Source organism: Triplophysa dalaica, chromosome 2 (genome assembly GCF_015846415.1).
Source record: "Triplophysa dalaica isolate WHDGS20190420 chromosome 2, ASM1584641v1, whole genome shotgun sequence".
NCBI classification, from domain to species: domain Eukaryota; kingdom Metazoa; phylum Chordata; class Actinopteri; order Cypriniformes; family Nemacheilidae; genus Triplophysa; species Triplophysa dalaica.
Window position 1 is genome coordinate 18,493,599 of NC_079543.1, and position 16,598 is coordinate 18,510,196.

Sequence of the window (16,598 nt, forward strand, 5' to 3'; positions counted from 1 at the left end):
TGGCATGGTGTGAAATAATTCATGTAGAAATGCTATTGTTTACTGTAGTTTTGAAATCTTGTTCATGTGTTTTAATACCACGGATCCAGAATTAGTGTATATATTTTAAATCTCGTTCCTGTTGTGAATACTTATTAAAAATATTAGAAGTACAAAAAAAGTTTGATATTTCCTTATCATAGAACAGTATGAGCGTGCAGCACTGAATTGTATTGTATGGTAACTTCTGTTGAATAGTATTTAGTACATTATATGCACTATTTTTAAGATGTTTAAACAGCAAACCATTTTCTGTTCCTTCGCAGACATATGACAAGTGTTTCCTGGGCTCATCGGAGACAGCAGATGCTAACCGTGTGTTTTGCGGTCAGATGGGGGCCGTGTATCTGTTCAGTGAAGCTCTCAGCGCCGCTCAGATACTGGCCATCTATCAGCTGGGACCTGGATACAAGGTGCCATTTCACACTTGTAAAAGAGATTCATTTCTCTGTTCAGAGGCCAGGTTCGCCCTAGATTTGGCATTTGCTGTTTTGATCACACAGTTATTGACGGAAATACATCAGGCAACTATGTCTTTCGCATTAATTTCTGCCTCCTTGCTTTACTCAAACACTTCTGCGGACAAGTCCCAAGATCATAAACACATATAATGATCAAATGTATACAGTGCTTGAATGCATTGCAGGTTGCTTTAGATAAGCATTTCTAAAATACATGAATAGGTTAATGTTCTACTTATTGAAAGGCTCTGGTGTTTCAGATTTCAGAGATGCAACATTTGAATAATCATCTAATCTGCTCAGTGTCAGTCCGGTCTAACAGTCTCTCTCTTATTCATGCAGGGCACGTTCAAGCACAAGGCCGAGAGTGACCTGATGTTAGCAGAACACCATAAGATGTTGCTGTATGATGGAAAGCTGTCCTCCTGTATCGCCTTCACCTATAACCCCCGAGCCACTGACGCTCAGCTGTGTCTGGAGTCATCGCCCAAGGACAGCGCCTCCATCTTTGTGCACTCGCCACACGCCCTCATGCTGCAGGTATACTGCTTTGTCGCACCTGGTTAATGCATTTCTAACACATTTAGTTTAATCTTGTGAAGAATTTCACGGCCATCATTTATAACACAAATAAAAAGGCTTTGCACACTCTAATTACGTCTTCACAAACTGAAGACATAAAATAGGTGCCATCATGAACCATCTTTCAGAGTTGTAGTCTGATTATAGACACTGTAATAAAGGCCTTCGCAGCTGTCTTGCTCTATTTCATTATCCCTCTTGTCCTCCCTCTCGCTCCCACATTATGCATACAAGAAACAACTCTCCCATTCAGACAGATGACAACGTGAATTGCGTTGATTGGACAACAGAACAACGCACAGTAAGACAACATACAATTACAAAACAAATGTAACGCCAAGACTTTTTGTGTTTCAGGACGTCAAGGCTGTGGTGACGCACTCGGTCCAGAGCGCCATTCACTCTGTAGGAGGAGTTCCAGTGCTCTTTCCCCTGTTTGCACAGCTGGATTACCTCCAGTACACTGGAGACGAGCTGGACACCTCCGTCTGGTGAGAACACATCAGTTCTTCCTGAGGGGAGAAAATTAGCAAAGGGATTCTCAATGGGAAAAAAGCTTGATCTGTCCTCGGTTTTGCATTAATGGCACATTGGCAGTTTTTTAGGAAATGTTTTCACATGGTACCAAACTATTAGTCTGTTTTGAGCTCTAGGGAGGCCAGTGTTACATGATGTGTTATTTTGAACCAACATGCTAATGAATTGGAGCGAGAGAAAGTTAAACTTTGATTATGATTGGCTGATGATTGGTTGAAAATGGAGTGTTTGTCGAAATTCGTCCTCCCATGACTGAGCTACAAGGTCAGTCGCAAGATACAGGAGAAGTTTTTTAACATTATGACATCGGTGATGATAGATCCAACTATGGATATGACTTGCAGATCTTATAGATCCAAAGTTATAGTCCAGTTTCACTAGATCTCTCCCCATCAGGAACTTATTAAATCTGAAATATCAACTCCGTTGAAAGTTAATACTTCAAATCAAGACGCAGAGATGAAGGAAAGAACAGCAGGCAGGAGACGCAGTGATGTTGAATAAAATGAAAGATGGTTTATTGAATAATCTTAGCTGTGCTTCAATTCTCAGTCTTGCTCTGTCCAGTTTCGGCTGACTAGAAACAGATTCAATAGGTGTTGTTAACTATGCAAGATTGCATTATCGAAACATTGTCTCGTGACGTTAGTATAAACCTTGAGATGGAGACCATTGGAGACTCATATCAGCATAAAAGATAATACAGCACCCAACAGACGATTAAACACAATTAAAAATAAGAACAAATTTGAACAAATAATACAATTAAAAATGAATAATAAAATGAGGAAATAAATGAATATAGGATAAATGAAATGTAATCATTTCATAAAACTTAGTAAGGATTAGTAAAATATGGATAATAATTATTGAATCATGTAATAATTAAATTAATGAAATTGAATAATAAAATAAAATCAAACAAGAAACAAATGTAAGTTTCTACTCGGACTAATTTTAATTTCATAAAACTATTTTCAGTAAGAAAAAATTAGAAGAATACTGGTAAGAAATTACCAGTATTCAAGGATTGACCCTCTGTGTGTAAATGATTAAAAATTGAATAGATCTGTCACTGAAAAATAACACTTTTACATAAAATGAAGAAAGGAATTAAGGCCTTAAACCTTAAGAGCTTCTTAAAGCAGTAAAGTAAAACAAACTGTAAACGTGTTGTTGGTCAGATGTTGGCAGCTCAACCAACATACCACTTCGCCAGATCTAAACACTGGTCCAGATCTTCCGGTTTCAGTTTTTATTTACTTATTTTAATTATTATATAAAGCTTAAATGTACAATTAAATCTTAAAGGTATTTGTTTTAAATCGGTTATAAATATTCTGTTGGTTATTGTTCATTGTGCTGGAACAGCATTAGAACAGTATTGGTTAGGTCATCCATATAAGTGGTCTAAAGCAGCGGTTCTCAATCCTGGTCCTCGCGACCCACTGCTCTGCATATTTTGTGTATCTCTCTTGTTTAACACACCTGTTTTAAATCTCTAGCTCATTAGAAGAGAGCTTAATGAATGAACCGCGTTCCGATTGACGTGTTCCCTGAACTGTGTTCATTGCTCTCTACTCCCTGCACACATGAAATCGGCTGACGTTAATTTAAGAACACGAAGAACAAAACTTACTACGGAAGATTGAAGGGTAATTTAACCGTAATTTTGAGATTTGCGCAACATTATCCACATTTCGAACGGGATTTATGGCAGAATATCTAGTGATGTTTACTTCGCAGGGCTCTTATGGGCGTATTAAACAAACCTCCGAAGCGGTAGGAGAAGCATACAAAATATGCAGAGCAGGGGGTCGCGAGGACCAGGATTGGGAACCGCTGGTCTAAAGGACTATATACACCTCAAATTGTACACAAAAGTTACAATAGATCTACAATACATACGTGTAAAAAATCCATCTATAGGACATTGCACCCCTATAGGACTGTATGTTATATGTTTTTTGACTGTTGAAGCTGAACTGCCTTATTTATTTTTTCACAGTTGCACACTACTGTCATTCGTAATGGAGCTGTTAAAGGGCTCTGTTGCTATGCAAGAGCAGGTGCTGGCCTGCAAGGGCTTTCTCGTCATAGGTTACTCACTGGAGAAGGTGAGTACTTTCATTATGGTGTACATGAATGAAATGGTTTCGATCTTGCTAATGCTGACTTAACACACGAGGAAAAAGCGCCTTCCCTTTAAGAATCTTTGAACTAAACTCAATATAGGAACTCTTATGAGAATACCAGGTTAAGACCTTTTCACGCTGACGGGTACTGAAGTGAAAATTTGATTGAAGCACCATTCATTTACAAAGAAAACAATTTCCAGCGTCATGAACGATAGACGCTGTTAGCGATGCAATGTCCAGCGACTTGACAAAATTAGGAAAAGTAATACAATATACAAATATGAGTAACAATGCAATTCATCATTTTGACAGACATTATAGGAAAGATGAAGGAAGAAATTTATATTACGTTTTGTATGATTTGTCTATGAGGGATGTAATTACAAAATGATGGAAAGCCATGTCAGAAATTGTCCCTATTCCAAGTGAGTTTGGTTCATTACAGTCCATGCGGTACAATCCATTTTGCACAGATGCAGTTTATATACAAATGCTTTCCCCTAGAGCACGTTCATTTTTAGCAGCCAAGCAACTTATTCCTTCTTAAAAAGGATGGACAGCTCATTTTGTGATCAGTAGATACCAGACCTAAACAGGCACCTTGTTTTAACATTTATGCTTTTTGTCTGTTTTTTCTCTTAAGTCTTCCAAAGTACACGTGACTCGACCCGTGCTGGACATAGTCCTTGCCTTTGCCCGTTACCTTAGCAACCTACCCACGGGTGTCTTGTTGCTGAAACAGCTGTGTGATCACATCCTGTTCAACCCCACAATCTGGATCCACGCCCCAGCTAAAGTACATTTCATAAAATTTCCCAAAAAACAAATATAAGTTATTATACCAGTAGTCAATGCACTTTGTTTTTAACATTAATTGAAACTGGTTTGCGACAGGTGCAATTGATTCTTTACACCTACCTTGCAACTGAATTCATCAGTACTGTCACCATCTACAACGCCATCCGCAGAGTTGGAACGGTACTGCAGGTCATGCACACGCTCAAGTATTTCTACTGGGTTGTAAACCCACTGGACCGCAGCGGGATCACACCCAAGGGTCTCGGTAAGAGTGAAGCAACTTCTCAACACTTCATAAGAACAGAGAAGATCAGGGTCATGAAAGGTTGATTTTGAGCTCTTTAAAGCAGTGTGTGTTCAAAAGAATGACTTTATAACTTGGTTAAGGAAAGTCTCACTGGGATAAGAAAACCTTTTATGTATTTTTATTTCCTCTTTATCCGTTTTTGTGTTATCCATATCTGCTAATTGCTATTTTAGCTTTGTTAATAGTTAGTTTCAATAGAAGCGTCTCTAGATACGAAGAACAGGGAGGTTTTTCACCCAACAATAGGCACGTTGTCTTTAAATGTGTTTGGGTCTGTCATTGTTGCTTTGTTCCTGAATAATCCCTGTGTAATTTGCACAGTAAAATTAGATCTTTTTTAAGAAATAAATGTTACTTTATAAGCCTTTAAATTAAAAAGTAAAATACACAAAAACATCTTCTCAATATATCTACAAGAAAATATGTCCAGACTTCACATTAAGCTCTTTGAGGTTTCTTTTTTCTTGATTTTGATCAATTAAACATTAGATCTTTTTTAAACATGATTATTATTAATATTATTGTACATTATTGTTATTACTACTTCTTTATTAAATGGATAATACACTCACCTAAAGGATTATTAGGAACACCATACTAATACTGTGTTTGATCCCCTTTCACCTTCAGAACTGCCTTATTCTACGTGGCATTGATTCAACAAAGTGCTGAAAGCATTCTTTAGAAATGTTGGCCCATATTGATAGGATAGCATCTTGCAGTTGATGGAGATTTGTGGGATGTATGAAGCTCCCGTTCCACCACATCGCAAAGATGCTCTATTGGGTTGAGATCTGGTGACTGTGGGGGCCATTTTAGTACAGTGAACTCATTGTCATGTTCAAGAAACCAATTTGAAATGATTCGAGCTTTGTGACATGGTGCATTATCCTGCTGGAAGTAGCCATCAGAGGATGGGTATGTGGTGGTCATAAAGGGATGGACATGGTCAGAAACAATGCTCAGGTAGGCCGTGGCATTTAAACGATGCCCAATTGGCACTAAGGGGCCTAAAGTGTGCCAAGAAAACATCCCCCACACCATTACACCACCATCATAATTGCATTAATGAGAAATTGAACAGGTGTTCCTAATAATCCTTTAGGTGAGTGTATGTTCATTGTTGTATAATTTGTTATATTGGTTACATATCACTTGCAGTAATAACCAAAGTTGTATTAGATACAATATTTTTTTAAAGATAAGGTAGCACAAACCCAACAATTTTTTTAAGGTCCTACTTTGGTTTATGGAGTGTCCAACAACAGGTGTACATACATATACACTGTAAACACTTTCATTTTCAAATAATAGGGAGTGATTATAACCTCACTTCTTGACCGACACTCAAATGTTGTGTTCAGCGATTCCCCGCCTTTCAGTCAGACTACTCTGAACTGATTGGTCCGATGTCTAGTAAGCTGTGATTGGTCTACCATATAGGGTGTTGCAAATGGAACATAGGCGGGCATTACACGGAGTGACACAAATCTGACCCGGAACTGAAATTATAACGACAGACGACTCTTTAGAATTTCGGAGCAAATAGGGTTTAATAAGCAAAAATATGTTCTCTCTATTACAGGGCAATAGATCCAGATTTATATTTTGCTTTTTGAGGCCACCTGTTATTAAATAAACCAACTTTCAACCTTATTGTAGTAATGCTAACACATTTTTCCCCAAAAAAGCTTGAATCTGTTCACATTGAATTATATAAAAAAAAATATTTATTGTTATTATTAATAATAATAAATACAAATAACTGATTGAGGTATTTCATGACGTTATTTGTGTCTGCTTGTGTATAGATGGGCCTAGACCCAATCAGAAGGAGATTCACTCTCTCCGTGCATTCCTACTGCTGTTTGTCAAACAGCTCATAATGAAGGTACAGTAGAGCAAACACAGCACACTATTTTTTAAACATAAATCGAGTCAGTGCAGCACAAGTAACGCATACCTCTCTGTCACGTGTGAATACAGGACCACGGCATAAAGGAAGATGAACTACAGAGTATTCTCAACTACCTGCTTACAATGCATGAGGTACAGATACCCCTCAATACAAACTGTTTTCTGCCTGTGTCAGTTATTATCTAATGCCCAGTTACCCTGCAGAGACCAGTTCTATGTCATTCTTTATAATACTGTATATGATGTTTATCTACCACCAGATGGCGCCAAGATCCCACAGCTTGTTTTAGTCATTTTTACTGCACAAACCAGTAACGTTTCCACTGGTGCTAAATAATAAACTGGTTTAAGAAAAGTATTTAGTCCCTAATGTGGAGATCTTTTTTCTTGTCTTTTAATATTTTTCTTGACTAGTTTGTCACACATGTTCTTTCATCATTTACTCACCCACAAGTCTTTCCTAAAGCTGTCTGGATTTCTTTTTTGTGTGAACTTTTTGTAAAATGCTTCTTTTTTTGCTTTTTGTGAAATGTAAATAACAACCATTTTTCCAGGATGATAATCTGATGGATGTTCTCCAGCTTCTGGTAGCTCTGATGTCCGAGCATCCTGGCTCAATGGTTCAAGCCTTTGACCAGAGGGACGGAATACGGTGAGGCTGCAGTTGTTGCCCCCGGCAACAAGACACTAAACTTTCTAGTTTAAACAAATGTTTTGTCTCATCTATGCATGGATCAGCTGCCCTGGCTCATTATTCATCTCAAATGTTTATTACAACCTTTGTAATACTAAAGTAAAATGAAAAAAGTTGAGTTTGTATTCATCTCTATGGAATGACATAAGCTTGCAGTACCTCTGGCTTAACGCAAGCTATAAAAACACTTTCATGGGTTCATCTGATACCTATGCTGCTCTACTGGACTCCTAAAATGGAGACATGAACATTTCCAAAGCCTTTATAGACATGCTAGTTTCACTGACAGCCACGGGGTTAAATGTGCACGCTAGCGGGGGGCGTCTGGACGGCTCGTCACGATAAAACAGAGGGCCTCACTTTCATTTCAGATCTGACAACCCCGTTCAAATCACACTTCCATCAAATCCAGCTCCAGAAGGATATAGGCATATTTATTTGAATATGGAGACAGTGTAATGGTCTCGGTTACATATGAAGGGACACGTTGCCCTTGGGAGATATGTGAACGCAGCTGACTGAGCCTCCTCGGTCGGAAAGAAATACATCGAAAACGGCTGAAAATGAAAATTCATTATCCTGTTCGAAATCATCTGTATTTGAGGGTGTCCCTTCAGGATGCATACGTTCAATGTTAATATTATAACGTAATTTGGCAATGCATATTTTTGTATTAGCATGTATTTTGTAAATATATTTGTGTATGAATATTTTTATTTAAGACTTTTCAATAACTTTTCAATAAATATATATTTCACAATAAAATTGCTGTTAGGTTAAGTATCTTATAATGTACCGTATCATATCACATGTATGAACATGTACTGTACACTACACAGAGTTTTGTTTACTTTGTTAGGCATTTAACACTTTACATACTATTCTCTCAATAACACAGGGTCATCTTTAAGCTTCTGGCGTCCAAAAGTGAAGGAATTCGCGTGCAGGCGCTCAAAGTCTTGGGATACTTTCTCAAATATTTGTCACCAAAGTAAGTCCAAATTTCACACTACTGGAGCTTAATTATTGGAAATTAGGTCTCAAATAAATTGTAAAACTTGATTTCATTTTCCTTTAATTAATTAAAACAATAAGGATGGTTTGCACATTTATGTTTAGCAGAAAGAAGATCCCAACATAATGTCTAGTACTATTATTTCATTATTTTGACTATTTTTTAGCTATTCAGTTGCCATGTTTTGATAACAAATAACCCTCACTTGCCTATTAATTCATCCAGCGTGGAAATATTTACGCAATATTTTTCCAAATTCTGTTTCTGTGGTTTTTGATAGATAAGCTCACTTTCCTTTAAAATCCCATTTGCTTCATGTGAATTTCCCCACAAGGAATCTGACCGCCAAGTGCTTTTAAAATGGATGCAGCTTCATTCCGTGACTGTGGAGATATTTTTCAGAAGCTCTGGGTTGCAGTTATGCCCTGTTGGGGTCCTGGCTGCATTTGAAGTAGATCATAACGTGGCTTTGGGATGATTGTTTCATATTCCATGTGTTTTTAGGAGAAAGTTGGAGGTCATGCTGGGTCACGGCCTGTTCTCTCTGCTCACAGAGCGATTGATGCTCCACTCTAGCCAGTTCACTGTCACGACATACAATGTGCTGTTTGAGGTCAGTTTCTATCGTTAAAATGGGTTTAACACTCTGTTTCATTTTCATGAATTGAACAATATTTTTAGTTTTGAGCAGTGGTTTTTCCAGTGGGAGCCACAGATATTGAAGCATTTTATGAAACATAGAAATTTATCGTAAATTTGATGCAATCAAACATCAGAAATTTAATACCACCAATAAAAATAATTGAATAATTGATGTTCCAGCATTATTTAAATAAAATTCTAAATGTAATATTATATGTTTTTATTTTGGGGGCTGCAAATCGATGCACAATGCACAAAGTGGGGCTTACAACAAAATTGAGAACCACTGGTTTAGAGGACCAGGCATTAGGCGTTATAGCTCGTGCCTCAGGCCCTAAAGGCTTTTTTAAAAGCTAATTTATATCAGCAAATTTCAATTTTAAATGTCTGTTTGTTATTGTTTTATTTAAAATCTTTATAGCGTTACACTGTGTCTACATCGGACACGACCGGCGTGATGCGACACGTCAAAAGATGTTAGAAACGCATTAGAACCTGTTAGAATAAAAAATTGTCTGCACTGGATCCGGTGTAGACACAGTGTTATAATAATAACTAGAATTTAAAGAATAAGATTACCTTATGAAGCTATATATTCTTAATTGGGTAGTCGACAAATATGCCATACATGTGTCCTATGGTGTGCCAGCAAAATTATAGAAAAAAACGAACAAAAAATGCATCTCTCTTACTCAATTTTAAATTATAAATTTACATATTCATCATTTAAAATAATATATTGTTAACAGTTTGTTTTCTTCAATTTTGCCATGTCACAACATAAGACACATTTGCAGTATATTTGGCAACTACCCACTTACACCTTTGTTGGAAAATGTTGTATTAGCAATTTGTTTGATGCTTCCATGACTATCAGTCATTCTCACAGTGCAAATCCTCTTCTATGTAAACATGTAAATAACTTAATGAATTCCAGATTCATTAAACTTGCTATTTTAGGACACTAAAAATACTTTACTGCTGTACTACATATGAACTGCTGTATAACATGTAATTGTAGTTGGGTTTTTGTTCTGGATATTAGTAAATAACCAGTTATATTTCTCTGTCTCCAGATTCTTACGGAACAGATCTGTACTCAGGTCATTCACAAACAGCACCCAGACCCCGACTCCACCGTCAAGATTCAAAACCCACGTGAGTTATTTACAACAACACCAGTGATAATATGCTTACATACGGAGCTGCCAAAAGAATGAAGGGTTCACTCCAGTTTTGCCTTTAATCAGCATTTCTGCATTTATTGTGGTCATCCTAGTTCAGTGTCTGTTGAATTTCAACCTCAGGAGTGACATTAATTCAACCAACAGCAATGTGAAAAACTAATGAGAATGCAAAGACACATGAAAATTTCTGCAAGAATACAATTTCATATTAATTTTTGATTGGTCTTAAAAAAAAACATTAGTGTCGTTTTGTTTAAACAGTACTATAAACTTGTTCAAGATCTGCAAATATGCATTTATTTTGATCGGTTTGTCCCTTTTCGATTTTCTGTGAATAAATGCAAATATTTTCTTTAGTGTCCAGAATGCAAATGTACTATTTATAAGTATTTATTTCTCTCCAAAATTGGTGTAGAATGGCCTTTTAAATTTGACTCTGAATGAATTTGACTCTGACTTATAGATAATTGAATTAAACTGATACACAATCCTACAGTGTTTTTTTTTAATATAATGGCACTTAATGGCACTTTTTTTATATAAAAGCTCTTAATGACACTTATTTTTTCGTATTCTTCTTTCACTTCTGACATTTGTTTCCGTTATTTTTGTGCTTGCAAAAGCCAATTCACTTGCGAAAAACTGTGAAGTAAACAGTTACCTCAGACAAACGAAGCTCATTTGATGGCCACCATTACTCAGATGATAAACGCATTTAAAAGTAATTAACTTCCCACTGCTGCTATAGAGTTACAACTATTATTCGCGCCTTGTTTTTATTCACAACCCACCGGTTTACAAAGCCCTCACTTCCCGAGACCTTCTTTTCCAGAATATGCTCAATTTTGCATATGTCTCCTTTAAATCCAGACCAAACAATCAGACGCTCTGGTTTTAATTAAAAAAGTGAAACTTATATGGTATACCGATCCGTATCGTGGCTTCACTTAACAAAGCTTAATTCCCGTATACTGCCAGCAGCTGATTAGGGCTGTATTTACATGGAGATGTGACCATGTACACAAACCGCTCGCCCGTCAGAAGAACCAACACGACGAGCGAGTCGCAGATCGTGGATCAGTTCTTCGCAGTTAAACAGATGGAGACGGCAGACAGCGGACTCTGATCCAAGGTCATCTCGTACATGATCTGAGAGCGAACGCGGTTTCAGCTTTCTTCTGTGTCTCCTTGATTTGATCTGTGTTGAAGCCTCTAAATGGCTCTGATTGCAGTCTTTAGCCATGTCAGAGCCAATCAAACAAACAGAGGGAAGTTAAAGTTTCTCTTGAATTAAACTCTGGGACAAACCAGGACCAAATGGTGATTGCAGAGTGAAAAAACAGGAAAGTGCGGAGATACATGCAAAGGTAATTTTCTACTGGTAAGGTTCAGTGACTCTAATTTGAGTGAGTAAGGCGTAGAAACAACACAATTCTGCTGGAACGAGTGAGAGCATTGGTTACAGATGCCGTGGCGCTGTAAACTCTCTGTGACGGCTGAAACTTGAGCTCCTCTTCTCAGCCTAATGCATGCTGACATTGTCTAGATAATTCATCTAAACAACCAATCTTTTCAGTTTAAGCTAACGCTCCGTTCCAGGAAGCTACGACGTTCGCCGTCGACTTTTTTAGACAATACCAGCCTTACGATGAAGAGCATACCTTTACTCCCGCTAAAATGTCTACGTTCTGTTATTTTCTCAGCATGTGAGCAAATGTTGTGGCGAAAAATAGAGATTCGTCCATTTGATTAAAGGGAAGCTTTTGTTACAGGATGTATAACTGTGTTTTAAGTGTGTTGACTGTTTGTACAGTTGTATGTAAAGCGTTGTGTCTTTTATAACTATAAGGCAGTCAAAAAATATAAATCCACTCCCAATGAATAGTGTGTCACAAAACAAAGGAACAAACAGCAAGTCAAGTCAATGAAACTTAATTTATGCTTTTACAAACAATGTAAAATTGTGAAGGTATGTTAAAAATAGTGTGTCCTTTCAGAGATCCTGAAGGTGATGGCTGCGCTTCTGAAGAACACTCCTCAAGGAGCCGAGAGCATGGAGGTACGACGGATCTTCCTCTCGGACATGATCAAACTTTTCAACAACAGCAGAGAGAACCGCAGGTGAGAACAAATGCTTGCACACAAGCACGTATGCGCGCACACTCACACACCTCCACACACATTCAGTTAAGGAGATTTATTTAAATATCTTCTGTATTTTTATATACAGCTAATAATCATTTCTTACCATTACCCACACTGTAACCCTAACAAAAAATTCACATTCTGTTTTTTGTATGTCCTTAACTTAAAGGTTTTTTGTATTTGTCATAAAATGTAAAACGAATAAAAATTACTCAAAAAAGCAGTATAATTTTACATATGTTTTAGTTGTTAATGGGTTTTTCAATGTATTTTCGGATCGTTTTCACAAATTCCAAATGTACCCCAAAAGAGCATTTTGACAGAGTTTGAAAATTTGTCCCCAAATGATTGTTAATTATGTGCACACAGTGTAGCTTAAAGGAGGCATGTTATAGACATTGTTTTAAAAATAAGCAATTGTTATTAAGTAACTATAATAACATAGGTGGTCCTGACTACTCAAACAGAGTAGATTCTCAGAAATATTTTTTTTGTACTTGTAAGTACAGTCCTTTTGTCCCCAAACTGTGTGTATACAAATACAAAATGCAGTTTCATGATTAGCTTTCTCGTTCATCAATATACAAATATATCTATATATTGTGTATTTTCTGTAGGAGTCTGCTGCAGTGCTCGGTCTGGCAGGAATGGATGCTGTCTCTGTGCTTCATAAACCCCAAGAACAGCGAGGAGCAGAAGATCACAGAGATGGTGTACGCCATCTTCCGCATCCTCCTTTATCACGCCATTAAGTACGAGTGGGGTGGCTGGCGCGTGTGGGTGGATACACTCTCCATCACACACTCCAAGGTCAGGACCCAAGTACACACACAAACACAAAACACAGAACATAAGAAAGAGATAGTTCAAATGTAATATTTCCCCAATTGACCTTATATTAAATGAAAACCGAGACCTATTAATTGCATATTACATACATCATATATACATATGTACGATGTATTACATACATCCTTTTTATTTTGAACAAACTGAAATAAGTGTCTATTTATAGTGATATTTAATTTTATGAAATGAAATATATAAAAGTAAAAGTTTGAATAATAAAAACAAAACAAATGTTAAGAAATGATCAATTAAAGTGTAAAATTCCAACTTTTATAAAAAAAGACATCATAATTATATTCATAATATTAATACAGCCACTAAATATTCTTTACATTTCACATTCATGCGTTTGCATTCTGGGTGCATTTTATCAGTATCTTTGAAAATCAGATTCTTTGTGTTGCTAATTCAAGGAATGCAAAGAATATTGTGTTTTATTATCAGTTTTTTCATTGCTTTATCTTGAAACAAAGATGGGACTCTTCTTCCAGAAGCCCCCCACTCATTTATACCCACCATTCTGCAGGTTTCCTCTTGATCCCTGTGTAGCAAGACTGTACAATTGTAGTTTATTCTTTTTCTTATTCCCTCTTTCCCCGTTCTCTCCCTCCCTGTACCAGCAGTAATCCACTGGTTTCTCTCTGCAGAAACCTGACTGTTATTACTCTGTATAATCATCCAGAGGTCTCAGATTAGAATCTGGATTTTCCTTCACTGCCAGACCCCTCCGTTCATACTTTTATTTACAGATTGAATTGCCTTCTTAATGTTCTCGAGAGCTCTTAGTGCTTCTAGTTTCAGAAACGTCTATTCTAAGATGCTCTGTTGATATTGTAATACGGACGCTGTTCCAAGCGGAGTGAAGTCATTTGGTGTTCGACTGCAGGTTTGGACGCCAGCTCATGGCAAAAATACCCTATTTGTGCACACTTCCTGCGTTGTTGTCTCAATCCACTTGGGGGCGCAGCTGTGCTACGGAGTGAGAAGTGCTTGAATTGTGCTTCAATTCTCAGGGTTTGCTTACTTGAACAAAGCTGCTTTAGACGGAGGAGACATTATCATTAAAGCTAAAGTGTGTTATTTTGGTGCCACGGATGGCACTAAATGAAAATGTAAACATAATGATAGTCATCAAACAGGTTTACTGTACACCTCGTCTTCCATGGTTTGGTTAAACAGGTAGTTTGCTTTTGCGATTGGAAGAACCAAGGTGTCTTTGTTGGTCTGGGCAGGATGCTTAAATAAACAGAGTTATGTTTTGATAGCGCTGAGCATTGGTGTTCACACTTTTTTTTACTAAATCAGCCCGAAAATTGATTTCTTACTACCTTTTTTGAATTTTAAACCATTAAAACTACTAAACGAACACTAATTTACACTTTACCTTTAAAGAATAAGAACAAGCCTTAATTCAAATTGTGCACAATATGTCGCATAATAAAGGGTTTTGATAATAAAGCATCATATTTGTCATTTTAAAATGAAGAAGACCAAAAAGGGGAAAAAAATACATTTATATTTGTTTATTAATTGACTTAGATCCAGAATGACTTACATTAATATCCAATAAGAAACAAACCAGACTGCTACCAAATGCACAAACATGTTGTTGTGATGATTAAATAAAAAAAAACATTTTTTGCCTTTATTTATAGTACAGTAATAATTAGAGGACAGGAAACGAAGTGTGTGAGAGGGGGGTGGGATCGGGAAAGGACCACGAGCTGGGACCCGAACTCGGGTCGATCGGAGCGCAACAGTGCTGTGGTAACAATTGTTAACTTTTTTTTCTTTGGACTTTGTCCTTCTGAAACCTTGGATGTCCAAATTCACTGTTTTTCAGGAAATGGGAAAAACACTGTACTTTTTAAATGGTAAACACTGTACTTTTTTTAAACGTCTGCGAATGCTCGTTCTCCTGCTCTCCTTTGTCCGTGCTGCGTGCTTTTCCGGGAGAATTGCCCAAAAATTACTTAGAAAAGTTGTTACATAACACTTTATATGTTCGAAAAAACCTTTCCGAAACCTGTACGATCGCTGGGGGAGTGTATCAAGCACCGAATTACTACGTAATACACCCAACTCGTTTTTTGACAAGTTGACCATGTTAAGCATGAGAAGAAAACATGTTTAACATGGTAAAGAAGTCAGAATACATGACACATTGTTGCAGGGCCGCTTTAAATAATGTTGTCAAAGCTGACAAGCACTTTTGAATACTTTTTATTGGTTAGGTATGACCAAAACTCAGTGACAAACACAAAATATGACTAATAATAAGAATTTATTGCAAAAAATTTAATCACAATTTATGGAGATACAAGGTTTCAGAAGGACAACAGCAATATATTATTTAGTTGTTTAGTTGTTTAGTTTTATGTTTTTTGTAAACACCAGCAGCTGCGTTTCTAATTTTGCTGTATGTAGAGCTATACAATGTCAATGATGGCTTTTAATTCAATTTAAATCATAATGTAAATATGCATTTAGCTATAGTGAAGATACACAATTTCAATACAAAAATAAAGATAATAGTTCTTTATTATTCTCACACTGTTAAACTCGCTATTGTAGTTGATACAATTGTTAACTTAAATAATATATTAAAGAAAACAATCTCTCGGAGGTCTATTCTTGGGCAGAATTGAACAGTGTTACTAAATTGAAGCAGTTGAATTGCTTTTCTGTATTTGTTGTATTTGAGTCTGCTTGCATTCCTAAAGTCGCCAGCTGCTATGGCAAGTGCACACAAATTGATCATTGTCCTTTCTGTGGGTCAAGCCCGTAATTGCTTTTTTGCGCTATAATTGCATAAGATTAATGCAGGTAAGGACCTGTTCTGTTTACAGCGGCTTCGCTCTGATCTAAAAACAGCACTTTTTTAGAAAGGGGGGTTGTGTGTGTGTGTGAAGTGGAAAGGTGCAGCAGCGCCGAGCCAGAGAGATACATGCATCTGCTGAGGGGAAAAAAGCTAAAGAAACTCAATTGCAATTTTATTGTCCGGCGTGATAGATTTCCTGCCAACTCTGGAGTAGGAAAGCTGTTTGTCACTGTAGCTCTCCCTTTCAGCTGCAGGGGCTGTGTGTGTGTGTGTGTGTGTGTGTGTTGAACAGAAAGCGTGCATGTGCCGGGAGATGTGTGTGTTTTTTTGGTTGTAGTTTGCAAGGTCTCCTCTCATTCTTTGAGTTTGAGCACATTTAATATGCATCTCAAATGGCCTTGGCAATCATAAGAACAAGCCCTTATAAATTCAACCAGTCTTTTGGGAGATGCAGGGAAATAAATGC

At 37.1% G+C, this 16,598-nt stretch overlaps 1 protein-coding gene across 3 annotated transcripts in view; it reads left to right on the forward strand.

Annotated features, from left to right (window-relative positions):
* The window catches only part of lrba (LPS responsive beige-like anchor protein), a 212,073-nt gene that overhangs the window by 33,363 nt on the left and 162,112 nt on the right, over positions 1 to 16,598 (forward strand). For all 3 annotated transcript variants that reach the window (XM_056738897.1, XM_056738916.1, XM_056738906.1), the window contains exons 8-21: positions 306 to 452; positions 843 to 1,040; positions 1,440 to 1,573; positions 3,628 to 3,736; positions 4,401 to 4,553; positions 4,652 to 4,820; positions 6,674 to 6,753; positions 6,849 to 6,911; positions 7,334 to 7,431; positions 8,372 to 8,464; positions 8,993 to 9,101; positions 10,207 to 10,288; positions 12,315 to 12,438; positions 13,080 to 13,272. In XM_056738897.1, the coding sequence (XP_056594875.1) occupies positions 306 to 452; positions 843 to 1,040; positions 1,440 to 1,573; positions 3,628 to 3,736; positions 4,401 to 4,553; positions 4,652 to 4,820; positions 6,674 to 6,753; positions 6,849 to 6,911; positions 7,334 to 7,431; positions 8,372 to 8,464; positions 8,993 to 9,101; positions 10,207 to 10,288; positions 12,315 to 12,438; positions 13,080 to 13,272 (1,752 nt within the window). The remainder of the gene's footprint in view (positions 1 to 305; positions 453 to 842; positions 1,041 to 1,439; positions 1,574 to 3,627; positions 3,737 to 4,400; positions 4,554 to 4,651; positions 4,821 to 6,673; positions 6,754 to 6,848; positions 6,912 to 7,333; positions 7,432 to 8,371; positions 8,465 to 8,992; positions 9,102 to 10,206; positions 10,289 to 12,314; positions 12,439 to 13,079; positions 13,273 to 16,598) is intronic.